The 27,592-nt window shown below is 47.1% G+C and overlaps 1 protein-coding gene across 1 annotated transcript in view; it reads right to left on the bottom strand.

The window, feature by feature from the left end:
* The window catches only part of PPP1R8 (protein phosphatase 1 regulatory subunit 8), a 132,160-nt gene that overhangs the window by 49,699 nt on the left and 54,869 nt on the right, over nucleotides 1-27,592 (bottom strand). Inside the window, exon 4 of the mRNA XM_086957487.1 lies at nucleotides 21,379-21,599. Coding sequence (XP_086813613.1) covers nucleotides 21,379-21,599 — 221 coding nt within the window. The remainder of the gene's footprint in view (nucleotides 1-21,378; nucleotides 21,600-27,592) is intronic.

The raw sequence follows: 27,592 nt of genomic DNA, 5'->3' as shown, positions 1-27,592 counted from the left end.
CTTTTTTGCCATCTAGTGGCTCGGTTAAGAATGGTCATTGTAAAATTAAAAAATAAATTCCAACAAAAGTTGTGCTTGCCGCTTAGACACTCCTTGCTATCGAGCTAAAGACGGGTTAGGGGTGATGTTTACACTAAGCGCTGTTAATGAGTGCAGTAAACTCTGTCAGGCCACCATGTCGGGATCATATAACCCAGAGCCCTGCTGTTGGCGCATTCTGTAACACTCCCTGGGGTGGTTCGGCGAAGCAGGTCTTTGCAACAATACAACTTGTTAAAGAACAAGGGCTAGGGATGCGATTTACTTCTAATGCTGTTGATTGGCTGCTGTGATCACGCAGCAAAACAGACCCTGTAGTGGCACTGTGCCATCGCGCGTCTCCCCTGAAGGCCCCTCCAATAGGAGCCCACCGAGCACTGCACCACATGGGCCAGGAGAAACCTCTGTCCACCCCCACCCACCTCGCCGGACACACACTGGACGCAGTCTTCTCATCCTGCAAAGACATCGTCTTCAACCACGCCACCGGACTCCACTGGACGGACCACAGCTGCGTCCACTTCTCCTTCAAGAGAACGACGACCCACCACCACCAGCAACAGGCCGCCCGCAGAAGCTGGAACAAGATCACAGCAGACCAGCTCGCCACCTCCCTGAGCCAGCACCCTCCTGCCAGCTCAGCGAATCCCAGCCAGGCCGCCGACAACCTCACAAAGTGGATCAGCAACTGCGCGGACGAACTCGCCCCGCTGAGGACCCCGCCCAGCAGACCCGGCAGCAAGAAAGCCCCGTGGTTCACCGACGAACTCAAGAGCTCCAAGAAGAACTGTCGAGCCCTCGAGAAAGTCTGGAGAAGGGAACCTACACCGGACAACCTTCAAGCTGGCCACCCGGAAGCACCACCAGCTCATCCGCGCCGCCAAGAAAACTGCATTCAAGGACCGGCTGGACAACAACGCACACAACTGCAAGGAACTCTTCAACATCGTGAAAGAGCTATCCAACCCCAGCGCAGGAAACAACGACATCACCCCATCGCAAGACCTCTGCAACTCCCTCGCTTCATACTTCCACAACAAGATCGCGGACATACACAACAGCTTCAACAACCAACCAACGCACACCAAGACCGAACAACCACCCCCCACCACCACCCTCCACGCCTGGACCCCGATCAGCACCGAAGACACCATCCGCACGATGAACTCCATCCACTCCGGATCACCGACCGACCCCTGCCCTCACCACGTCTTCAACAAGGCTGACGCTGTCATCGCACCCCACCTGCGAGACATCATCAACACATCCTTCGACACCGCCACCTTCCCCGAGAGCTGGAAGCACGCCGAACTCAGCGCTCTACTCAAGAAACCCACAGCGGACCCCACCGAACTCAAGAATTACCGCCCCATCTCGCTCCTCCCGTTTCCAGCCAAAGTCATCGAGAAGACCGTCAACAAGCAGACGGCCGCCTTCCTCGAGTCGAATGGATCCCTCGACCCCTCACAGTCCGGCTTCCGAGCCAATCACAGCACCGAGACCGCCCTCATCGCCGCCACCGATGACATCCGAGCCCTGATGGACAACGGAGAAACAGCGGCCCTCATCCTCCTAGACCTCTCCGCGGCATTCGACACGGTCTGCCACCGCACCCTAGTACAGCGCCTCAGCAACGTCGGAATCCAGGACAAGGCGCTGGAATGGGTCATCTCCTTCCTCGACGGAAGAACACAGAGAGTCCGCCTACCACCGTACAAGTCAGAAGCCACCGAAGTCATCTGCGGCGTCCCTCAAGGATCCTCTCTGAGCCCCACCCTCTTCAACGTCTACATGAGCCCCCTCACGGCCATCGCACGCCAACACAACCTCAACATAATCTCCTACGCCGACGACACCCAGCTGATCCTCTCCCTGACCAACGACCCCGCCACCGCCAGAGCCAACCTGCACGAAGGGATGAAAGGGGTAGCCGAGTGGATGACGACCAGCCGCCTGAAACTGAACTCGGACAAGACGGAGGTCCTCATCCTGGGCCCCTCACCCTCCGCCTGGGATGACTCCTGGTGGCCTCCCGCCCTGGGCACCGCACCCAAACCGACAGACCATGCACGCAACCTGGGCTTCATCCTGGACTCCTCCCTCTCCATGACCAGGCAAGTCAACAACGTTTCCTCGGCGTGCTTCAACATCCTACGCATGCTACGGAAGATCTTCTGGTGGATCCCCACCGAGACCAGGAAGACCGTCACCCAGGCCCTCGTCACTAGCCGACTGGACTACGGCAACGCCCTCTACGCCGGTACCACCGCCAAGCTCCAGAACGCCTCAGCCAGACTCATCCTCGACATCCCACGAACCAGCCACATCTCCGGACACCTGAAAGACCTTCACTGGCTCCCCGTCAACAAAAGAATCACCTTCCGCCTCCTCACCCACGCACACAAAGCCCTACACGACCAAGGCCCGAGCTACCTCAACAGCCGAATCAACTTCTACGCTCCCAAACGCCACCTCCGATCAGCCAACCACGCCCTCGCCGCCGTCCCCCGCATCCGAAGAGCGACTACAGGAGGAAGGTCCTTCTCCTACCTGGCCGCCAAGACCTGGAACTCCCTCCCGACCGACCTGCGCCTGACCCAAGACCACCTCTCCTTCAGGAAGAAGCTGAAGACCTGGCTGTTCGAGCAGTAGCGGCACCCCCCCCCCCCACCCCCAGCGCCTTGAGACCCTACGGGTATGTAGTGCGCTTTATAAATGTCATTGATTGATTGATTGATTGAACGAAACCTGTGACTTCATGCTGCTAGATCATTGCGTGCCTCACACAGCACCTGGGAGCACCATATGTGGAAATTACTTATTTGCTCTATTTGCCATTCTTTGTTGGCAAATGGACATTACTTTATAACCGGAACTAATACCTTATCTTAACTTCACTGTAGGCCCCATTTACTGGCCATTCGTAATGCTGACCTAGTATCCAAATGTTTTCATCAACGGTGCCTCGTCTTGGTCTAATGTTCGTCTTTGCCATCTTTTATTTTCACTTGACATTTTAGGTATTAAAAACATGTCAACTAGGGATTCTTTTCAGTAGTTTTTGTGTAAGCAGCCAGCTTGTACATTCATTTGGGAGTGTGTTTACCTTACATATAGAGGGGTCAGAGCTGTAAACAGAAACAAACATTTGCAATGCAATTGTATTGTATTGTAATTGCATTTATATAGCGCTTGCTACCCCTGACGAGGTGTCAGAGCTTTTTTGGCGAGTAGCCCGCTACTCCGGGACCCATAGAGGATTAGTGCTGAATTAGTGTAGTGAAACATGCGAGTACATTTTAAGTGGTGGATAGGTTAGTCGGTTATTTGGATTTTGAATAATGTCTTTGTGAGATTGTGAGGTATTGGTATTGTAAATGGCAATGCTTTTTAGGTCTCCGCCTGCGAAAGACTGCACATGCGCAGTCTCGCCGGCGAGACTTAATGGGGTAGAGAGAACATCACTAGCGAGGTTAAGCCCCGCCCCTCTTCTCCTTTGGCTCGCCTCCTAAACGGTGGCCAGCCATTGGAGAAGAGGTCCTTCTTTCTATCTAAGCCCCATCCTTTTCAGACTGGGGGGCGTGTTTTTGACTTTCTTTCTTACATTCTTTATAAACAACAGTCAGAAACACGCACCCCAGTCTGAAAAGGACGGGACTTGCTGCCTCTCGAGGACACAAACTTTGTGTTGACAAAAGGCACCAGGTACAGAGCCCGCTCCCAGGCCTCGCCTGTAGCAGCTTCAATTTACAACCCTCAGCCCTCACATTGCCTTTTGAAGCGCTCATTAAGTCATGGCTGTTCACTTCATAGTGCGCTCTTTATAACCCGGGCCACGAGTGGGTCTAATTGAAGCTAAGGACAAGCCCCCACTGCAGCATTGTAATATCTTCCGAGGATGAGAAAAACAATATGAGGATATATACGTCGCCCGGGATTCACACCGCAGTTGATTGCAGCTATACATAGCCGTAGGTGGGACCGTTCATGCCCTACTCATAAAACAGAGCACGCCGCGCGAATGCAGAAAAGCGTCTAAATATAGGACTGAAATGTCTTTGACATGGAAAGCGTACAATGCGGTGCAGTCTCAGTTTTTCTCTCTCAATTGTTTATTTAAAAATAAGGAAGGAGTGAGCGGCGAGGTCGGGCGAGCCTCATTTGCAGTCGCGAGATGCTAGGGGGTTGCAGAACTTGAGAAGGTGAGTAATGGGTTTGTTTTGGAGGCGGGTGTTGATCCCTGTACCCGTTGTGTGTTTTGTGTCACGGTGTGTTTTCAGTTGTTGCTTCCTCGCTGCGCGCCCTTGTGCGTTGCACCCTTTGTATAAATCTGGACGTGGAGGGGGGCGCTGCCTGTTTCCTCCGCCGAGGGGCTGAGATTAAAATACCAGGTTGTGTTTCACTGTCGGCTTCTGCTGCCATACACCAATGAAGGAGTGAGTGGCGAGGCCGGGGCGAGCCTCATTTGCAGTCGCAAGATGCTAGGGGGTTGTGTTTCCAACTAGGCAGATCAGTGAGTCAATGCGCCTGCTGCAGACATCTCTCCCCCGGTTCACAGACTGTACGGGGAGGGGAGGGGTGGAGCACTGGTTTGCCAGATGAGTGTCTGACCAAGAGTCACGGGTTCAAGTCTCAGCAAGAAAGCTTGGCAGGTTAATGTCCCTGCTGCAGACACCTGGCTGTGCCCAGCGGGTCTCGGGTGCCAGTATGTGAAGTGGTGAGTTAATGTCCCTGCTTTGGATGTTTGTTTGTTGCAGGCCACCTGCTCCGATCTAATATAGCGCGTCGGGGAATGCCCCTGTGTTTTCTGTGTGCACACTGATCAAAAGGTTGGAATTTTATGACAGCTGAGAGGGTTAATGCACTCCCTACAGGTGGGTGTGTCTGCGCGCCACAGGCCATAAAGCCTTTCCTGTTGATTGCTTACCGCTATAGTGCTATAGTGCCCCTGACGCATACCTATTTTCAGGGCACAGGATCAAATCCAATCCCATTAAACACCTCTATGGGTCGGTAGGGGTGCCCCCTCTCGCCGCTCCTCTTTGCCCTGGCGATAGAGCCTTTGGCGGTTCACGTCCGAACGGAAATGGCGCAGTGGGGGTATCACAGTGGGCGAAACGTGTAACGTGGTGTCCTTGTACGCGGACGATGCCCTCTCATTTAATGGCTCTGCGGGAATCGCTGCCTATCCTGCTCCAGCACCTGGGTCGCTTCGGTGCGGCTTCGGGTCTGAAAATTAATCGTGGAAAGTCCCTGATCTTCCCTCTGGAGGGTTACGGTCCTGGGCCCCTGACGGACCTGCCGAGGCTAGGGCTGCGCTGGGAACAGGAGGCGTTCCGGTATCTCGGAATCCAGGTGACTCCAACAGATGCACAGCTGTTGGCCCGAAATGTCGATCGGATTCTTAAATCCTTACAACAGTCGGTGTCCTTTTGGAACTCCCTGCCACTCTCCCTCATGGGGCTGCTAGCCGTCGCTAAGATGGTGATGCTCCCTAGGACGCTATACGTCCTCCAGAATTTTCTGTGCCCTCTCCCCCGCGAGTATTCCGCACACTTAAAACGTTGCTTACATAGCTACTCTGGGCGGGACGGCGTAGCAGGGTTGGCCTTCATACCATTGTTCAGAGGAGGGAGGCCTGGAGGCGCCGAGATTTGAGTTGTACTAGTACGCGGCACAAATATTGCCGGCTGCACGGTGGTTCGCGGACGCTGATAGTTGGGAGATGGGACTTCTGGCCGGCAGAGCAGATGAGCAGACATTGCAGGTGGCAATGATGCGGGGACTGGGAGCAGACGAGGACCTACCGTATGTAGTACGCCACACAGCGGGGATCTGGCAGCGGTTTGTGGAAAAAATATTGCGACGAGCCCCCTTTAATAGGGAGCTACCGGTGTGGATCTTGGCCCCTATGAGTCCCATGGAAGAACACATGTCCTTTCGGGACTGGCGGCGGGAGGCTGTGAGACCTTAGCTGACCTTTACCCCAATGAGTCCTTCGTGTCTTTTGAACAGGCTGAAGAGGCCTTCGGTCTGGGAGGGGGGCAATACTTACACTACCGGGGCCTCCAGGAGGTGGCGAGAGCTGCCTGGCCCAAATTCCCAGGAGCATACCCGCCGTCCCATACCCTGAACATCCTCCTTTACTGTGGTAGAGGGCGTAGACTGATATCTTTGCTGTATTCAGCCATGCAACAGGATTCAACCCCGCCAGTCCCGCCCTCGTGGGGGGCTTAGGAGACAGACCTTGGGGCCGCCCTGGACCAGGAGCAGCGCAAGCGTATAGGGAACCTCACACGTAAGGTATCATGCAATGTGCGGTTCAAACGGACACACTTTAATTTTATGCATCGCACCTATTTGACTCCGGTTTCCTTGCAGCGTATTTCAGGTGACAGGGGGGACAACTGCCCCAGGTGTGGGGTGGAGGGAGCGGGGTTCCTACACCTAGCCTGGGACTGCTCATTAGTCAGGAGCTTCTGGACGGCGGTGGTGGACCGGATAAACACCATAACCGGCCTTCGGATAGACCTGAACCCGCATCACTGCTTATTAGCTTTGGTCCCTAAACCTAAGAAAAGGAACCTTTCCTACAAACTACTGCAATTAATGTTGGTATTAGCGAGACGTAGGGTAGCGATCACCTGGATGGGGCGGAGGGCTCCTGAGGTGCCAGTCTGGCTTAGAGATGTCAGGGAGTGGTCTCTGGCCGAGGAGACGCATATGCAGCGTACACGCAGGAACAAGAAACTGCAGGACGATCTGCTCGCCTGGTGAGTCAAGTGTGCTACGGGGCTGTCTCAGTGATTCAGATGGGACGAGTGCTGAATTATTTTCTTCGGAGGGGTCGGGGTCTGATGGGGAGGGAGGAGGGAGTGGGGCGGCTGGGTCTGTTCTGGTGTAGTGCTCGGCTGTTTCCTCATATGCATCCCCTGTTATCATGATTCTTTCATTCCTCATGGACTCAGCCTGACCTGTGATGTCTGTACCCAGCAGTGCCGTAATGAGGTAATCTAACTGTATACACGTCTTGTATTATTTATGCCAATTGCAGGGGGGTATGTTGAAAAAAATCAAAATAAAGTTTTTTAAAAAAAACACCTCAGTGGGTTGTGCCCCAGTTGCAGAAATGTGTGTGTATGGTACATGCTATTGGTTTCATCTCAGTTAGACACATTGTTGTCTAGACCCATCTATTGATGAAATGTAAGAAGAGGAGAGATGTGTACAGCCTTATGTCAAGAGTAAATGTGCAAGAACTGTTTGACCCGTGCACCACTAGGACCTGGAAAGGTTGGCTCATGAAACAGGGGTTCGAGCTGTGTGTGGGTATTTATTATGTTCGAGCTTGCAAACTTCCCTGTGGTGCGTCCTCCTTTCACAGGGTTTGAAGAAAGGGTTCTGAGACAAGGCAGCTATCTGGATTAAGAGACGTACTTCAGAGCTCTATCTGTAGCCTCAAGGCCCAGCAGGGCCAACTTAGTCTTTCATCCTTAGGTCTGTCTTTAATCCTTGAGATGTTGATATGGCAAAATACAATAGCATCATTTATGGACCCTTCTCCTGCAGAGCAGCTGACACTAAGGGGTCGGGAAAGGTGTAATGAGGGGTGCAGTTCTGAGATGGCATGGCTTGAATCTTTTAGGTGGACTTATTTATAGGTCAGTAGAAACCTTGACAGACTGGTGGTGTGTGGCTCTGTGTGTGGCTCTGTGTGTGTGGCTTTGTGCGTGTGTGTGGTTGTGTGTGTGTGGCTGTGTGTGTGCAAATGCAATAGGTCTTGCATTTGCAAGAGATTAAGCTATTGGCATTGTAAATGACAATGCCATTTATTTATCTGTTTTCAAATCCAACACAAATAAATACTTTGTCATTTACAATGCCAATAGCTCTAACTTTTGCAAAGGTGAGACCGTTGCATTGTAAATGCTAGTTATTTATGTGTTTAAAAAAAGCTGCAATAATAAAAGCCATTGTCATTTACAATGTCAATAGCTCAAAATCTCGCAAATGCGAGACCTATTGCATTACAAATGCTTGTTTCATTTTGTTCTGTCTCTGCGTCTGGACACGGAGACAGAACAAAATTAAACAAAATGACAAATATGTACACGGAAGAGCTTTTACAATATTTTAAGGGTAACATTTTCCTTTTGCCTACATTCAACACTGTAGGTCTCAGGCTAAATAACCATTTTGTTTATAGGGCACTCTAGGCTACAATGACGTTCGTATAGGTTATAAGGGAGTCCCAGATACACTTTTTCATGACTTAATACATCAACAGATCAGCAAAGATATTAAATCCATTTCCTGGCAAGGCACTTAAATGTCAGCAGCCTAAAGCAGTAGTCATAACATTTGCATTCTGGTCATTTTAGCAAGGCTTATTCAAAACTCCACAGGTGCATGCAGAATCAAGGATGCCTCCTCTCATGGCTGGGGTAAGCGAGCATACCGAACACGACTCGTGCAACCCAATTTTGACAAATCCAGCACTCTGAGCAGCACTTGTAGCTGACTAATAATATGTAGGTAGCTGGCTATGTATATACTATACCAAAGTGAGGTATAGTGTGCACACAGTCCAGTGGAACCTCAAAAGGTAGGCAGAGGTAACGTTAGATAGAACCTTGCTCTCTATTTGTGGTAGTGTTGAGCCTTCGTTGTACACACTCAGTCAGCAAACTAATTCACACACTCAAAGACTGAACTTCAGACCAAATGTTTTTGAATAAAAATATTCTTTTAGTTATTTTATTTCTTAGAACCAAGCAAGCCTGGAACAGGTAAGCAATTAGTACTTTACAGTAGTAATGCAATTGAAAAACAGTTTGAATGATAATTGTAAATGCACTTTGGTTTGATTTACAGTATGGAAGCAGAGAAATGCAATACTTAATAAATGCAGTACATATACTTCAATAGGCATTTTAGTAAAATAGCAGGTAAGTAACTTTTGAGATTACTAGGCTTACACAGAGTAGTATACCTAGATACTACTCTGGGACATTGCCTGAAAACAGGTAAGTAAAATCGTTTTCGTTAGATTATGCAATTTTAAAGAATTTCTTTAGTTTCTTAAACTCCACACTTAGAAACTCTTCACAGAAAAACAGTCAATGTTATCCTTTGGAGAAAAATAGTGTTATCGGTTTTGAGGTAAGTATTTGGTAGTGGGAGTTGAGGTTCTGGGGGTAGACTCAGGGGTCCCCCAAGGTTAATGAAGCTTTCTAGTTACACCCTAAGCTGCACTAGGGCATCCGGGTGCTGAGGCCCAATGTTATCCAATGGGGGATAGGGGACCTTAGGGTGGTGGCTGCTGGCAAGCAGGCCACTTGGCTGTGGGAGCAAAGTTCCTGGACTTTAGCTCAGGGCAAATGGGAAACAAATGTGCACCAAAGGAGCACCCTCAGCGGCACTAGGGCAGCCGGGTGCAGTTTCGACGTCGGACGCCCTGTTTTCAATGGAGGACCTCCGGTTTACAAAGACACTGCAGGCTTGGGAATGAAGGTCTTCTGGGTGCAAAAACCACTTCGAGAGGTTAAGTCAGGAAGTTAGGGGTTGGGCACACAGGGCCGTGGGGCATCGGGTGCAAGGGTGCCTTTTGTGGTCGGTTCTTCTTAACCGCTCCTGGTCGCGGTTAGGAGGGGGGGGGGGGGGGGAAGGAATCTTCTGGCTTTAGACTGCAGGCATCTGCTGGAGGCTTGAGGCAGGTCAGGGTTCGCTGGATCTAGGGTCAGGATCTCCGGGGTGACCTCCTCGTGGTGTTTACCCACTCGAGCTCGGGCCGTGGACGGCGTGTGCGGAGTGGTGCAGATTTGCGGTTTTCCAGCCAAGGCCAGAGAATGCAGATGAACAAATCCAGTGTTCACGGGAGACAAAGTCTTGAAGGAAGGCAGGTCCTCCGCGGTTTTCGGGGTTGCTGGCTGCAGGACACACCGGGATTTCGCAGGTTCGTGGGGGAAGACAGGCCGGTAGGGCTGGGGCCAAGTCAGTGGGCGTCTTCCTCTTGTTAGCTGCTGCACAGTTCTTCGGTCCTTCTATTTCTTCTTCTTGTTTTTTCTTCTTGTCTGAGGAAGCAAGGCTCAGGGGTGCTCCTAAATACTAGATTTAGGGGTGTTACAGGTAGGTAAAAGGCAGGGGCCAATAGGTCCCTTCCCTGGGGTGGGTACTCCCCCCTATTATGCTACCCTCCAGTGGGAGGGGGACATGAGCCTGTCCCTGGTTTGCTGAGCCCCCCCCCCCATCTACAAGATGGCGTGGACTAGGAGTTGTGCTTTACCTCGCCTCCCCCACCAAAGGGGTAGAGTTGGCAGAGGTGGAAACAACTCTCTTCCTCACTTGTTTTTCCCACCGGTTCTCCCGCCCAAAGTGGGGATCAGAACCTTTGGGGAGCAGTTGCTGAGAGCAGCAAGTGGCCTGGGGAATCTCAAAAAGGCGACAAGCCTTTGAAGCTTCCCCTTCGTGAACCGTGCCCATCCTGGGGGAGGAGGCTTGACACCTCGTCCCAGGTTGTACATCGTTTCAGGCCCCAGAGAGCAGCAGGCTCTCAACCCAGGGGTCCAGAAACATGTCTGGTGGTGGCAGCTGAAAGAAGCCACTCAGCCTGAACAATAGTGGTAGGTTCGTTTTCCTGGAGCATCTCTAAGATGCCCCATGAAAACCCCATGGCCCTCTGTGTGCATTTTTCATTAAATCCCACACTGGCATCAATGTGGATTTAATGTGCTGAGAAGTTTGATACCAAACTTGGCAGTCTTCAGTGTAGCCATTATGGTGTTGTGGAGTTCATAATGAAAAACTCCTATCACCATATACTCTTAATGGCAGCACTGCACTTAAAATGTCTAAGAATGGACTTAGACAGTTAGGGCTCATGCACATGTACCCTCACCACTGGTATAGTGCACGCAGCCAGAAGGGTGACTGACCTATGCCAGGGCAGTGGGTTGTAGGCATGGCACACAGGGATGTGTAACATGAAAAGACTCACCTGGGCTAGGTGATTAACAACTTGTGCAGGCAAGACAGTTCCAAGGCAAATGCAATGATGATCACATTATTTATGATGAATTAAAAAAAATATTCATTCAGAGTTGTGGAATTTAATAAAATATCTACTTATCCATGGGGCAGCTCGCTTAATAAATCTACATGACATGTAACAAAATCCACTTGTCCCTTTGGTGCCATGTAGTGCAGCAAAAATTATGGCAGCAATCTCATTATATAAGAGCACGGACAAGGGCTGACTGGGCGTCCCAGATTTCCGTGCCTATTGTTACGCGGGCCAACTGCAGTGGCTATCATTCTGGCTTGCAGGGCGTAACTTGCATGAAATAAGCAACACAGCCCCAGAACTCGATCGAGGGGAATAGCACACACTCCTGCTCCCACGCTCCAGGATGCCCCTTACAGCCCAACACTTTTGTGTACTGCACTCCCATACTGGAAACAATCTCTACACTACACCTGCAATTGCTCCCCATACTCTTGATAACACGCCGCTAGTGGGACTACCCACCCCTACCGTCATTACTAAAAGGCGGATACAGGCTTGAGTTACGGGTGAGGCAACCATGGTGGGAGCACTGTTTGATGCGGGCACCCTTATGCACCACGGTAACTTAGCTAGGCACAATGGGGTTACAGACCAGTTATACATCAAGCATGCTGCGATTATAAACTATGTGAAGAAACATTGGGCTCCGCACAGGGAAGCACCCGCCTAACACGCACTGGTCCATACGACATATCTCATGGGCAATGGCCGACATCTCACTAAATGGCTATATAAAAGCATCAGAGCACATGCGGGCACCACCCTCACAGACGTATGTACTAGATGGTCCAGGGACTTGGACAAAGAACTGACAGATAAAGAATGGGACTCGATGTTAGAATACCCCAAGAAAATCCCACGAAACGCCAAATTAAAATTTAGTCAACACATGATCCTACACAGGGCATACCCAACACCACACACCAACTGAAGCTTATATTCCCAAATACACAACACTAATGCCCCAGATGCAAGGCAGAAGAGGCAGACCTGATGCACATGCTATGGCAGAGCCCGACGCTTGCAGAGTTCTGGGCAGAGGCTGTGTCAGTCACCGCTGCGGCGATGGAGGCCCCTGTGCTGTGCACGGCTGCCAACTGCTTTTTGGGGCTCACCCGATGCCCCAAAGCACAGAAAGTACAGCTTCGCTCACAGATCTAGCCCTGCTTCTAGCTAAACGCGCCATCACCATGTGTTGGAAATCAGCTAAACCCCCGCCGCTCCACGGCTGGCATGGGAAGATAGTGAGATGGGGCAGCACAGAAAGTGCGTCAATTACACAAGAGGAAGCCCGCGAGCTGCGCAAAAAGTCAATGTCCTTGGAGTGGGAACCATACTGTGGGAGTGGGAACCATAGTGAAGTAGTGTGGCTCACTGGTTAGAGGCGGCAGACCCGAGAGCAGAGGACGGCCCGGGACCAGGGTTCGATTCCCGACGCGGCAGGTTTCTGGACCAGGGTCAGCGGACTCGATAATTCTCTCGCCTCGGTGCCCACTCTGATCAGCGATCACACTCGGCAACTCTGGGCACTAGCTTGCCTCATCTTCACTAACGGCCCCACCAGACCGCCGGGGATGCCTGGTCTCACCCTGGAGATACCCATTAAGGGACCATCTCTCAGGGAAGCCAGGAAGGGTTTCGCAGCGGTCAAAGCGCGGAGGTACCCCTTCGGGAGTGATTCCAGCGCTATATAAGCACACAATTAATTAATTAATTAATTAATTAATACTGGAAGCATTCAAGCTGCAAGCCCTGACGCCAGTTCCGGTAGTGCAAGTCCAATAGGTGCTTTGCCACCCCCTTCCCTTCCTAGGTCTCCCCCCCACTCTATTCTCGCCCGCCCAGTCCCCCCTCCCCCCATGGCGAACGAAAACCAAGCATGCATGTTGCGGTACGAAATCTACACTAAATTCAGATAACACTCACACGCACAGCCCATGAGAGGGTAGGCTCAGCAGCAACAGTAACACTTAACCACAGGGATGGGTCATGGTCAGCTAAGTTAGGGGGGAGGCGGGTGGGTTGTTTGTTGTTGTAAAGCTCTATCCTACCTTCACAGGTATCCACGTACAAGCGTAACAAAGCTCAGTAGCCTACTAGAGACTATGAATGCACAACCCATACCGACTGCAGTGGCTAAGGTGACTAAGTGGAACGTAAATTATCAGCCTGACGAATACCAAATGTTTATTTGATTCTCTCCAATGTATGATGCTGAAGTTGAAAAATTAATAAAATATGTTTAAAAAAAATATAAAAAAGAGCTCTGCTAGAGCCTCTCTGATTATGCCAGGGATCATACCATAATAGTGTTTGAATACTTGCAATCCACTTATGTTGCCACATTTCCTCAGATCTACATACTGGGGCTGAAGGGAGTGGTAGGCAATAGTTCCAGGGTTAGAATGCTCTTTTGAGTCTGTGCAAACCTACTAACTTGCATGTTTTAAGGGTTTTCAACAACTCTTCTCTAATCTTTTCCCATGCTGAGAAATGTAAGAAATTTACTCCGGACAACGGCAGACGTAAACCTTCTTCCAGAGTTTGGAAAAAGTGGTTGGAGGGAAAGTGAACTTGCATACACTCAGACTTTCGCATGAGCAAATCTACACATGCATATTTGCTAATGCTAAAACGCAGTTCACAAATATTTTCTAGGAGCAGCATTTCTTGTCCTACTTCTGTAAATTCTTGGGAATTCCCGAAAGCCGTATAGCTGAACTTAATACAAGGACATATATCATGGGTGCACTTTTGGGACTCTTTTTAATAATTGGGCCCCTAATTTGGTCTGGCGTTGGCCATGACCGTTTGCATTTATTAAAATCGTCTCGCTCTCACAGCATTATACAAACTAGTCTTTTTCAGTTCCAGTAACTACCGTGGCAGTGTTGGCTTTTTGAGACCAAAAAAAATGTTTTGCTCTTGCCAATGTTTTTGATAATGGTGAGAGCCCAGCACCTCCCACACCAATAAGGTTTTACGAAAATCATGCCAAAACAAGTCACACATTGACAAAACTAAAAAGCGGACTAACAATTTCAGACCTACTGGCTTTGCCAGTGCTTGTTTATTTTTGAGTCCCGTCCCTTAATCTTATTTAAACAGGTTACACTGATGTTTCACTATGAAAGAAATGGCCCCTGAAATGTTACTGCAAGTAAAAAAACATTTGTAGAGCGCGTGGTTACCCGGAGACATCCCAGCACTAAAGGCAGCCGCTCAAACTAGGTGCAGACTGTATAGAAATAGAAACGTTTTTATACATTTCCGGAAGGCCAGATGGTTGGTCTGACAACGAATGTCAAGGGGGAGAAGACTCCACAACCTTGCTGCATTATAAGAAAAGAGATGACCACCGGTACGCGCTTTCCTGATCTTAGGAACAGTCGCCAACTGTTTATTGCCTGACCACAGAGTCCTTTTCGGGTGGTAGGAGGAAATAATCGACTGAATAATATGCTGGCCATTGCCTAGCATTGCCTTATGTGAAATACATAACACCTTGAACTAACTGCACTCTCTGCTGAATTGGCAGCCAGTGTAGTGTGGCCACAGCAGTATTTGCGGACTGTCGATTGGGGATGTTCAGAGCAGACGCGCTGCGCAGTTCTGTACAAACTGAAGTTTCCTGAAAGTAGTGCATGGTGCTCTTAAATACAGGGCATTAGCATAATCAAGCCTAGGAAGTATGAGCGCCTGGACCACCATTCTCCTAGCAGGGAAGGGGAGCAGGAGAGAATTTTCCGTAACATCCTCAACAGCCCGTAACAGCTACCTGTAACCTTCCGTGCTTGCTCCCTAAAGTCCAAATTCCGATCAAGCCAAGCCCCCAGGCTTTTAATCTGTTCCTTGGGGGAGGGGGTGGGGCCAAAGCAGCTGGGCTAATTTTAAACGTACATTAGGCTAAGGAAGTTTACCTAGAATCATCAATTCTGTTTTGGACCCATGGAGTTTCAAATATGAACCTTTCATCCATGCTGAAACTTTTTCAGCTGTGTGTCATCGGCATATATGTAATCTGAATGGTTTCACAACACTGGCCAGAGGACTCATGTAAACATTAAAAAGAGTGGGGCTCAGGGAAGATCCCTGGGGGACCCTACATCTAAGTGGCTTGGGTTCAGAGATAAACTCATCTTGGAACATCTGAAATGACCGGTCCTCCAAAAAGGAGTGAAGCCACTTGAGGGCCATACCAGTCACTCCTATCTCTGAATAAGCAGCTGGTGGTTAACCGTATCGAAGGCTGCGCTAAGATCCAAGAGCACAATAGCACCACAGTCTCCTATATCTAAAATATTCCTGGTTTCCTCAACCACTGTCAAAAGGGCAGTCTCTGTACCCTGTTGGTGCCTGAAACCAGTTTGGGAAGAATGAAGATGGTTATTGCTTTAGAGAAACGCAGAGAGTGTGAGGTTCACATGCTTTTCAGCCATTTTGCTAATTCCCAGCAATAATGATATGGGGCGGTAGTTTCCTAGTGCCTCCGGGCCTAGATCTGTTTTTTTTTTTTAGAAGAGCTTTTATCATCGCTCGTTTCCACAAACGAGGGACCAGACCCGCAGAGAATGTACTATTAATCGTGTTCAAAATGACAGGGGCTACAGTATCAGAAACTTGCTTTAGAATGGGGGTGCCACTATATCCTTGGGGGAACCTGATTTCAACTGACGAAGAATACCTTGCAAACCAGGCTGATCTAGAGGAGGAATTTCAGTTAAAAAGCAATTGCTAGTGTAACCTCCAGTCCTGATTAATGGAGCATTTGGTTGTGCATAGGCCTGGGGAAAGGAGGAGTAAAGATCTTGAATGTTATTGGAAAAAAAGGTTACAAGTTCATTACAACGAAATAGTGTGTCATCAACGAAAGTGGGAAGGGGTGAGGGTTTAAGAAGAGATTTCAGTATACGAAATGTTTCGGGAAAGGAGTTAGCGGCTGAAAGGATTTGACCTTCATAATGAAGGGCCTGGGCACGTTTAATTTCTTCCTTATATATTTTTATATCTTCCCTATCGATCATTTTTTTAGCTGCAGAGAAATCTTTCCTCTGTTTTCTTTCAGACCATTTACATGCTTGCTTAAGTGTGCAAAGCTTGGGGGAAGTACCAGGCTGTTCTATTTGCTACTCTCCTATCACTGATCTGCTTTTTTGGGAGCACCATATCTAGGGAAGATCCAAGCCATTTGTCAAAATTATCATTTGCTATAAAAGGGTTAGAATCAGGGGTCGGTCTGATATCATGAAGTTTTGCTGCCCAATGCTCTGTTGGGTGTGTGGACCATTAGCGAATCAATTTAGAAGTGGATTTTACTACTGGTCTGCTGATGGATTGATGAGCCCAGGAGAAAGAAATGAGACCATGATCTGTCCAGGGCAGGGGAATAGGGCTTCCCACCTGCAAGTCGTTCATGTTAGAGAAAATGGGATCCAGCAGATGGCCTTTGGAATGAGTCTGGCCTCTCACTTTTTGATTGAATTGAAGGGCTCCCATACTGTCAGTTAGCTTCCACGTGGAGGGTAAATAAGCCTCATCAAGATGCATGTTAAAATCTCCTAGTAGGGAGAAATTGGATAGGGGGCTGGCTAACCTGGCAGTAATCTCGGGTAAATCCTTGCAGAATTGTCCCAAGGACCCAGGGGGACAGTATATCAGAATCCAAGAGAAAGTGCAGGTATGGGAGAAACCAATAGAAAAACTCTCGCAGCCGGGTACACAAATCGCTGTCATCCAGTTTTATAAACAATTGCTATGCCACCTCCTCTGATATGCTCTCTACCACTTCTTTGAATTGGGGGGGCTTGGACGAAGGCCGGGTCGGCCTCGCTCGATAACCAGGTTTGTCAAAAACAGAACATCTGGGCGCTCCTCCGCCAACAATAACCGGATTTCTGTGGTGTGCTTAGGCAGCGAGCGACAATTAAGTAGGAGCATGTTGAAAACACTCGGAGCGGGCAGGGTTGTGTCCTCCTTGATGGTGGGCAGAAGGTTAAAGGAGCAGTGGGGGCATTGAGTTACCTTACAGTCGGGCCAGATAGAGTGGGCACAGTTATTCCCCATTGCCCCTCTGTGCTGATGGAGTTGATCTGTGGTATAAAAGACCATTTCCCTCGTCTACCAGCAGGGGTCCGGGCACCTGAGACCGGTCGGGGGCAGACGGGCTTGCCTTATGCGATCCTTCGGCGAGGCCGCGTCTTCAGCCGCTTATAAAGTTGGGCTGCGCACCGACGTCTGCGTGTGAGTCAGTGCCCAGAGTACTGGAATGTTAATTTCCCCAAAACTTTTAGCGTGCAATGGCGCCCCCTGGGGCTATAACACAGCTTCCCGGGAGTCTGAAGAATAAAGTGCGAAAGTGCGAGCCACAGAATTACCCCCCCAACAGTTTTAAAAAACAATAAAACAAATTTAAACAGTTCTAAAAATGCAGTGTTCTCGACTGAACACCACTCATATAATAAACCGCGCCTTTTAGTAGTTTAGCTAAATGTTTTTTCCTGCTTTCATTTTATGAACATTTTATTTTGAAAGCAAAGAATCATCAATCTTGCTTTCAAGCTTCTGCAAATATTTGTATAAAATCAGAGCATTCTTGGAGCATTATACATAGCCTCATATTGCTAAACTTTAAAAACGTGTGTACACATTTTTATACTGGAACCACTGTCAGAAGTGCAGTCAGAGCTTACAAGATTTACTTCAAGTGCTCACCCTGATAATAAAGGCTTTCAATTAATGAACCAAAAATACAAGTTTGAACAGCATTAACATGGACAAAAATTTTACCTTAACTGCAGACAGTGCCCTTCCCTGATCCATAATGTGGTACTGTAAACTGGCAATCAACGCGTTTGTGCTGCCGGAGGTTGGGCCTACTTGTCTCAAGGACAAAAAAAACATTAAAACTGGTTGCAGTTGACCCCAAACAATATGTCCTGGGCATCGGGCTATAGGAATTCCACATCCCTGTTATTATGGATATATTTTTTGTTTTAAACCATAAAATATATAAACTTTATTTTATTAGGGATACATATGATTACAGAGATATATATATATATATATATATAAATACAAATATCTTTTAAAACAAAGTCATTCTAATACTCTTTCAGCGATTGCATACATATATTGATACGGATTAAGGCAGTGCATATCATAATTTAACAATATCTTTGTTTCGATCTTTTCTATTATTTGGAATTCTTGACAGGGTCAATTAACATTTAAGACCACAGTATCATGATGTGCAGAAACTTGCGGTGTGTTGAGTAGCTATGCATGTTTCGGCATTGCCTTCTTCAGGACTACGTCCTAGTAATCACCGTAATTTCATACGTTGTCAAGAGAGATGAACAATATGAAACCAATGGGAAAGGGGAGGAGCAAGTAGGACTCGGTCCTCAGAGATTTCATAAAGAACGTTCACGAACCTACATGAACACAGTCTTCCGTGTGGTAAGAGGAAGACGATCAATGCTTCCTAACAGCTCTTATGGCTAAAGTAGCCCACTGTTGTCCGGGAAGTCGGTTTGGCTAGGTGGAATGGCCGTCTATCATTAGGCGCAAGGAGGATATTGACTTGTTCGATTAATATAGAATGCAGGCATCAAGGGATATATGTAGATAGGTGGTAGTCTCTGTGGCGTATTTATATAGAAGAATACGATTTTTGCTAATACCTCCAGCCGTGTTATGCATCGGTCCCTTAGTGCTACCAGGGATGTGTAACATGTTGACTCTTCACTTTGTTCTGCATGAAAAAACATGCAGCCTGCAAAGGCAGTGTGTGAGTATGATAGTACCGGACCAATAAGGGTGGCACAGTAAGTGTTGCAGCCCTTAGAGGCCTTCTCTGGTCACAGTGCCCTGGGTACCTGTGGTGCCATTTACCAGGGGCTGACCTATGGCCAGAGATGTCAATTGGGTTTAGTCTTCAATGCAGTTTTAGGGAAAGAACATAGGCCCTGGGTTCCTGATTAACTGAGTGTGCTCTGGGCTCCTGCTAAAGTAATTCAGCAAAAAGTGGGGGCGACCATGCAGAAAGAGGGCACGTTCTCACATAATACATATAATTTTATCAGTTTTTGGAGTTTGCCAAGAGCCAATATGAGAGCAAGTTGAATTGCTTTTGATGCCTCCGTCGTCTGCAACCAAAAGATTTACCAAGTGTGCATTTGCACAAAGGGTAATGTGATTCAAAACCCAAGAAAGGATCTCATGTTTCTTAAATAAAGTTATTGATATAAAAGTAAACTATTTATTTAAAGAAAAATATAGTGCCATAAAGAATGTGGAACCGTTTAGTCTAAGGAATAAAAGTGAGAATGGTGCAAAATACTCGCAAAGATTATTAAAAAGTCATGTTCACAATAAAATAATACTCCACAGCAAGAATTATAGAATGGCAGTAACGGTTACAAATGAGTTGATAGGTCGGCAAGTGATACAGCAGTGGGTTATTCCATTTGCCTCAGTTTTTTTTATTTTTTATTTAGCACATGGGCTTCTCACACCATCTTGCCAATATGCCACCAAATACAGGTATAAAACAAGAAACACTCATAAAATATTGTGCACCGACAACAAAACAGGCTTTCGAAAACAAATCTTTTAGATGCCTCTTGGGGGGTCATTCAAGGCCTGCCCAAAGCCTCCTAACAACATGACATATCCGATGTCCACTGTGGGAGGATGCATAGCAATGCAACAGATCTTTTGCATGAGGGTAAGGGTAGCTGATGCAGTCATGCATTTCATCTCTTCACTGCTTCTTTTGCCCTTGTGAAACATCACTGGAACACAGCTACTCTCTAGCTACTGCATTACTAAATGATGTGACAAATATGATGGAACGCAGCCAAATGGAATACCCCGTGGTGTATAAACATCAGGTCACTCATTGGTTGTATTCGATTTAATAGAAAAACGATTCCAAAGAATACCATTACTGAGAAACCAATTCACCTAAACCGTTTAATGGAAATTCAGAATGAACAGCATTTACCATTTCATAGAAAATCTTTTTGGTTCGAAATGTATATTTTTACATGCTCAGTTTGTAAGATGTAAGTGCAGTGGTTGCAGGTCTTCGTTTCAGAAACAGTTTTGTCTGAGGTATTTATAACAGTCCTTTCTTTAGGAGACATTATTTTAGATTTATAGCTTTCACACTGGTAAACAATTACTTTGGATGCCTTCCATTAGCTGACACCTCACCACACTAAACACCATCCATCCCGGAACCCTCATAACCCTTAACCATCATCCAGTCTGTCCCCAGAAAAACTCTCACCATGCCAAACTCAACTCTTCCCTGAAACATAAAAGCAGTTTCTACCCCCTAAACTCTGCCCACCTCAGAAACGTAAAACACTACACCCATCCATGAACCTTACACATGACCCATTCCTGAATCCAAAAAGCCCTAGCTACCCCGACACTCCACACACATCTCATCCTTAAAACCCCTTACTACCTCTAAACTCCATCCATTTCTGAACCTTAAATACACTTACTAAGCTTGAATCCCACCCTCTCCTGACCCCTTAACACCCCTAAATCCCACCCATGAACCCTAAATACACATCAACAGCAAACTCTATCCATCCATGAACCATAAAACCCCTCAACACCCCAAACCTCACAACTCCGCCCATCCCTGAATCCTTAAAACACCTCACCACACTAGACTCCAACCAATCCTGAACCCTAAAAACTCTAACCTCCTTAAATTATCCATTCACTGAATCTTAAGAGCCCTCACTAGCCCTAAACTACACCCATCCATGTACCCCCAAAACCCCCTCACCACCCCTAAACTCCACACATACCAAATGCTAAAAGCCCTTCTTATGCCAGAACACCACCCATTCCCGAGCACTAAAAGCCTCTAAACCATACTCATCAATGAACTGAAAAACCAAACCTGAACTAGTTCTGAACTCCACAGATTTTTAATGTCATTTTGGATTTCTCCTTAAAATAATTTTCCTTAAAACTTTTCCTTGAATTTTAAATATATTTGTATATCCTTAAAATTGGTTTTCCATGATTTGGTTTCTTCCGATGTGATTTCTCAGTTTTCAATTTTCCATCTGTCACATTCATTGACATTTTTTCTTTCCTTTCTTGTCTAACCCAAAAAATATTTTGAAAGCATCTAAATAAATGTCCTGAGATCTTACAGGCATAACTAAGGAACATCACATGACAAATACAAGTAGCACCTTCACATAATTTAATGGACACTCAAATTACCATATTTGACTTACATCTAGCTCCGTCTCTTCTTCTGGGAGCCCCAATAAACTCTTGAGTTCTTCATCCTCCATCCCAGTTTTCTCTTCGCCCTTCATTGCAGATGGTAGTGTCTGTGGTTTCTCACGGAGTGTGTACAGTCTCGTAGATGCACCAAAAGAGACTGTTGAATCAATGGGAACTTGCTGGGGTTTGTGAGGTTCCAATCGAATGTGACCTAAAAAGGTGCCATGTGCTAATACAAGTACATAAAAGAAAAACAAAGTTTTAAGACTGAATGCAGAATAATCTTTTTAACTTTGACAAATTGATGGATGTTAAAACGATTGAAAATACATGGCAAATTATTATATTTTAAGATTTTAACCCAGTGTGACAATGTTAACTTACATTCGCAAATTTTACCACAAGTACAGCATTCGGCTTCATTTCTGCTTGGGACACACTACAAAATACCATATACATACATATGACAGACACTTTTCCCTTGTATACATGTATGAGCCTACTATATGCTTCCCTCCAACTAGAACATCTGAGAAACAAGTCCAAATCTGCAAAAGAACCAGATCACTTTAATATCGATTGGACACAACTGCGGCCATTTAATAGAACATTTAAAGAAATTAAATTGTTTGAAGTGTGGCATCAAGCACATTCAAGTTGTAGGCCACTTACTGGACCCCTTCTTTGTTCCGAACTTAATTATATGAAAAAATATATCACATTTGCCTGGACCATTCACTAGAGTTCACCATTTCAAATACTCTACCTCACACCTGTGCCAAGGACAAGCTACTCAACAGAACTTGTTTTTTTTGCACGTATTAATCTGCAAAAAGTGTATTATCCAATATTTATAGAATGCTAACAAAAGCAACAAGCATTTACAATGCAACGGTCTCGCCTTTGCAAAAGTTAGCGCTTTTGGCATTGTAAATGACAAATGTTTTATTTATGTGTTGGTTTTGGAAACAGATAAATAAATGGCATGGTCATGAGCAGTAGAGAGTGAGTAGTAGAGAGTGAGTAGTAGAGAGTGAGTAGTAGAGAGAGTAGTAGTGAGTAGTAGAGAGAGTAGTAGTGAGTAGTAGAGAGTGAGTAGAGAGTAGTAAGTGAGTAGTAGAGTGTGTAGTAGAGAGTAGTGAGTGTGTAGTAGAGAGTAGTGAGTGTGTAGTAGAGAGTAGTGAGTGTGTAGTAGAGTGTGTAGTAGAGAGTGTGTAGTAGAGAGTGTGTAGTAGAGAGTGTGTAGTAGAGTCAGCAGTAGAGACTAGTGAGTGTGTAGTAGAGTCAGCAGTAGAGACTAGTGAGTGTGTAGTAAAGTGGTGAGTGTGTAGTAGAGTGGTGAGTGTGTAGTAGAGTGGTGAGTGTAGTAGAGTGTGTAGTAGAGTGTGTAGGAGAATGTGTAGGAGAATGTGTAGTAGGGAGTGTAGTAGAGTGTGTAGTAGAGAGTGTGTAGTAGAGAGTAGTGAGTGTGTAGTAGAGAGTGTGTAATACAGAATGTGAAGTAGAGAGATTGAAGTAGAGAGATTGAAGTAGAGAGATTGAGGTAGAGAGATTGAATTAGAGAGATTGAGGTAGAGAGATTGAAGAAGAGAGTGTGGAGTAGAGAGTGTGGAGTAGAGAGTGGAGAGTCTGTAGTAGAGTGTAGTAGAAAGTAGTGAGTGTGTAGTAGAGTAGTAGAGAATGTGTAGTAGAGTAGTAGAGAGTAGTAGAGGGTGTGTAGTAGAGGGTGTGTAGTAGAGGGTGTGTAGAAGAGTGTGTAGTAGAGCGTGTGTGTAGCAGAGTGTGTAGTAGAGTGTAGTAGAGTGTAGTAGAGTGTGTAGTAGAGAGTGTGTAGTAGAGTGTGTAATGTAGAGTGTGTAATGTAGACTGTGTAATGTAGAGTGTGTAGTAGAGTGTGTAGTAGAGTGTGTAGTAGAGTGTGTAGTAGAGAGTGTAGTAAGTAGAGACTGTAGTAGATAGTGTGTAGTAGAGAGTGTCTAGTATAGAGTGTCGAAGAGAGTAGTGGCTGTAGTAGTGAGTGTGTAGTGAGTGTGTAGTAGAGTGTGTAGTAGAGAGTAGTGACTGTAGTAGAGAGTGTGTAGTAGTGTGTAGTAGAGAGTAGTGACTGTAGTAGAGTGTGTAGTACAGTGTGTAGTAGAGAGTAGTGACTGTAGTAGATAGTGTGTAGTAGAGAGTGTCTAGTATAGAGTGTGTCGAAGAGAGTAGTGGCTGTAGTAGTGAGTGTGTAGTGAGTTTGTAGTAGAGAGTAGTGACTGTAGTAGAGAGTGTGTAGTAGTGTGTAGTAGAGAGTAGTGACTGTAGTAGAGTGTGTAGTACAGTGTGTAGTAGAGAGTAGCGACTGTAGTAGAGAGTGTGTAGTAGAGTGTGTAGTAGAGAGTAGAGTGCGTAGCAGAGAGTAGTGACTGTAGTAGAGAGTGTGTAGTAGAGAGTGTGTAGTAGAGTGTAGTAGAGAGTAGAGTGCGTAGCAGAGAGTAGTGACTGTAGTAGAGAGTGTGTAGCAGAATGTGTAGTAGAGAGTAGTGACTGTAGTAGAGAGTGTGTAGTAGAGAGTGTGTAGTAGAGAGTGTGCAGTGATTTGAGTTTTACATCAAATTAAAAACGGGAACGGAACAAACTCATCCTATACATTATTGTGGTAGGTGCCCACGCATATAGGGTTAAATGATGCGTTAGATGCCACAGGTCCCACCAACACACTTCCTTTATGATAGGAGAATGCCCAACATCGCGGAGATTTGCTCTCTGTTCTTCCCGGATATTTGTATTTTCAAATGTATAATGTTATCCTGCTAAACGAAGACGATGCTCAAACTATAAAAGAAGAGGGTTTCACAGATATGTTAGTCCTTCTGGGCAAACGAAATGACCCAAAGAAAGATCAAGTGACAGTTTAGAGCTCCAAGTGAGTCTTAATAAAATCAGTGTCTGGAACGCATAGCATCAAAAAACGAGCGGGGCATCAAACTGCAGTGTCATTCAATCAAAGCTTCAAGGCTTCTGAGCGCTAGCCGAGAATTATTTTTTGTGAAGCACTAATCACTGTGGAAGGTGCCCCTGCTATCCCAGATGTGAGAAGTCAGTCTGATATGAAAATAAGCAGTATTTGGAATGAATGTATTTGGCAGGGGGAAGGTGGGGCGGCGCAAGACCGTACTGACGAGTGAACAGGAGCCATTTTGTACCGAGTGATTCTGCCTGTGTGCATGTAGACAAACCAGGCAGCAGCATGAGCACGTGATTCGGTAAAATAACAAGCATTTACAATGCAATGGTTTTGCCTTTGTTAAAGTTAGAGCTATTGGCATTGCTCTTGACACTCTGAAGCTCCACTCTGAAGCTGCACTCTGCACTCTGAAGCTCCACTCTGAAGCTGCACTCTGCACTCTGAAGCTCCACTCTGAAGCTGCACTCTGCACTCTGAAGCTCCACTCAGAACTCTGAAGCTCCACTCTGAAGCTCCACTCTGAAGCTCCACTCTGAAGCTCCACTCTGAAGCTCCACTCTGAAGCTCCACTCTGAAGCTCCACTCTGAAGCTCCACTCTGAAGCTCCACTCTGAAGCTCCACTCTGAAGCTCCACTCTGAAGCTCCACTCTGAAGCTCCACTCTCCACTCTGAAGCTCCACTCTCCACTCTGAAGCTCCACTCTCCACTCTGAAGCTCCACTCTGAAGCTCCACTCTCCACTCTGAAGCTCCACTCTCCACTCTGAAGCTCCACTCTCCACTCTGAAGCTCCACTCTGAAGCTCCACTCTCCACTCTGAAGCTCCACTCTCCACTCTGAAGCTCCACTCTCCACTCTGAAGCTCCACTCTGAAGCTCCACTCTCCACTCTGAAGCTCCACTCTCCACTCTGAAGCTCCACTCTGAAGCTCCACTCTCCACTCTGAAGCTCCACTCTCCACTCTGAAGCTCCACTCTGAAGCTCCACTCTCCACTCTGAAGCTCCACTCTCCACTCTGAAGCTCCACTCTGAAGCTCCACTCTCCACTCTGAAGCTCCACTCTCCACTCTGAAGCTCCACTCTGAAGCTCCACTCTCCACTCTGAAGCTCCACTCTGAAGCTCCACTCTCCACTCTGAAGCTCCACTCTGAAGCTCCACTCTGAAGCTCCACTCTGAAGCTCCACTCTGAAGCTCCACTCTGAAGCTCCACTCTGAAGCTCCACTCTGAAGCTCCACTCTGCACTCTGAAGCTCCACTCTGCACTCTGAAGCTCCACTCTGCACTCTGAAGCTCCACTCTGAAGCTCCACTCTGCACTCTGAAGCTCCACTCTGCACTCTGAAGCTCCACTCTGCACTCTGAAGCTCCACTCTGAAGCTCCACTCTGCACTCTGAAGCTCCACTCTGGAGCTCCACTCTGCACTCTGGAGCTCCACTCTGAAGCTCCACTCTGAAGCTCCACTCTGAAGCTCCACTCTGAAGCTCCACTCTGAAGCTCCACTCTGCACTCTGAAGCTCCACTCTGCACTCTGAAGCTCCACTCTGCACTCTGAAGCTCCACTCTGCACTCTGAAGCTCCACTCTGCACTCTGAAGCTCCACTCTGCACTCTGAAGCTCCACTCTGAAGCTCCACTCTGCACTCTGAAGCTCCACTCTGCACTCTGAAGCTCCACTCTGCACTCTGAAGCTCCACTCTGAAGCTCCACTCTGCACTCTGAAGCTCCACTCTGGAGCTCCACTCTGAAGCTCCACTCTGAAGCTCCACTCTGAAGCTCCACTCTGAAGCTCCACTCTCCACTCTGAAGCTCCACTCTCCACTCTGAAGCTCCACTCTGAAGCTCCACTCTGAAGCTCCACTCTGAAGCTCCACTCTGAAGCTCCACTCTGAAGCTCCACTCTGCACTCTGAAGCTCCACTCTGAAGCTCCACTCTGAAGCTCCACTCTGAAGCTCCACTCTGAAGCTCCACTCTGAAGCTCCACTCTGAAGCTCCACTCTGAAGCTCCACTCTGAAGCTCCACTCTGAAGCTCCACTCTGAAGCTCCACTCTGAAGCTCCACTCTGAAGCTCCACTCTGAAGCTCCACTCTGCACTCTGAACGGTCAGACTCCAAAAATCGGCCCTAATCACAATAGTATTATTTCACCTGCGTGAATATAAGTCTTTGAAATTCTGGCCAGTGGTAATACACACAAGTAATATAAAATTGTTGTTCCAAAGAGCATTAAATGGAAATAAAACAAGTACCAGACCCATTGACGCCTGCACCTTAAAAGTGAAACTGACTGAAGCAAGCGCCCGGGCCACGTTGAAAAAAAAAGCCACACACATTAGATGCAGTCAAGGCGCGCTCACGAGGTCAGAAGGCACTCCACAGGAACAACTACCAGACACATTGTTTCATTTCACTCTGAAAGTGCAGGCGTCAAAGTGAAACTGACTAAAGGAAGAGCACAGCCCATTAGATGCAGTCAAGGCGCGCTCACGAGGTCAAATCTCCAAAGGAGAAGCTCGTGACAGCCTGACTACAGCAGAAAAAGCTCGTAACAGTCTGATGTCCACAATATTCCCAGAAAAGTGGCAACATAAGTTGTCTCGCATAGACAGCAAAAGCTTCGCTTTTGCTTTCGTCTAGGCGAGACCTAAAAAACCACAATGGTCATACATGAAAACCTGGGAGAAAGCGCTGGGAACAGAAACCCATAAAGCCCACTGGAAGAGATACATAAAGTAACCCTAAGTGTACAAAATAGATGGACTATGTATACTTTTGTGTGTAACTGCTAGAGAACACGATTTAGACTACCTAAGACTTCCGAGGGGTAGTTATGCGGTACTGGAGGAATAGGAGATAATATACATATATGGTGGAGCTGCCCAGAACTAGCTTATTACTGGAAAGAAATCCTAAGTCACATCAGAAAAGTAGTTGGTAAATAACTGGAGACCCAAGAACGATACAATACTAGGGATGAGACTGTAGAATATGTATAGTTTGAACAATACACTGCTCACGGATATATAATATGCTGCAGGCAGCAAAGAAAGATTGCACTGAAATGGAACATACACAGTGAAAGGATACAATTCACTGAATCAAATACTGCTAAACAACTATACTCTAGGGGAGGAACAAACAAAACAAGCATTAGCAACGCCAATAGGTCCAGCCTTTGTGAGAGCAATTGGCTTGGTCAAGGTATTTTAGCCAAGTTCTACAGCAGCATGGCTAAAAGTGGTGTGTGGCAGAGCAGAGAGGCACAGATCAGGCTGGAGTGG

Source organism: Lissotriton vulgaris, chromosome 2_1, assembly GCF_964263255.1.
Source record: "Lissotriton vulgaris chromosome 2_1, aLisVul1.2, whole genome shotgun sequence".
Classification (NCBI taxonomy): Eukaryota; Metazoa; Chordata; class Amphibia; order Caudata; family Salamandridae; genus Lissotriton; species Lissotriton vulgaris.
The sequence above is the reverse complement of the archived record's forward strand: the minus strand, read 5'-3'. Positions and strand labels throughout refer to the sequence as shown.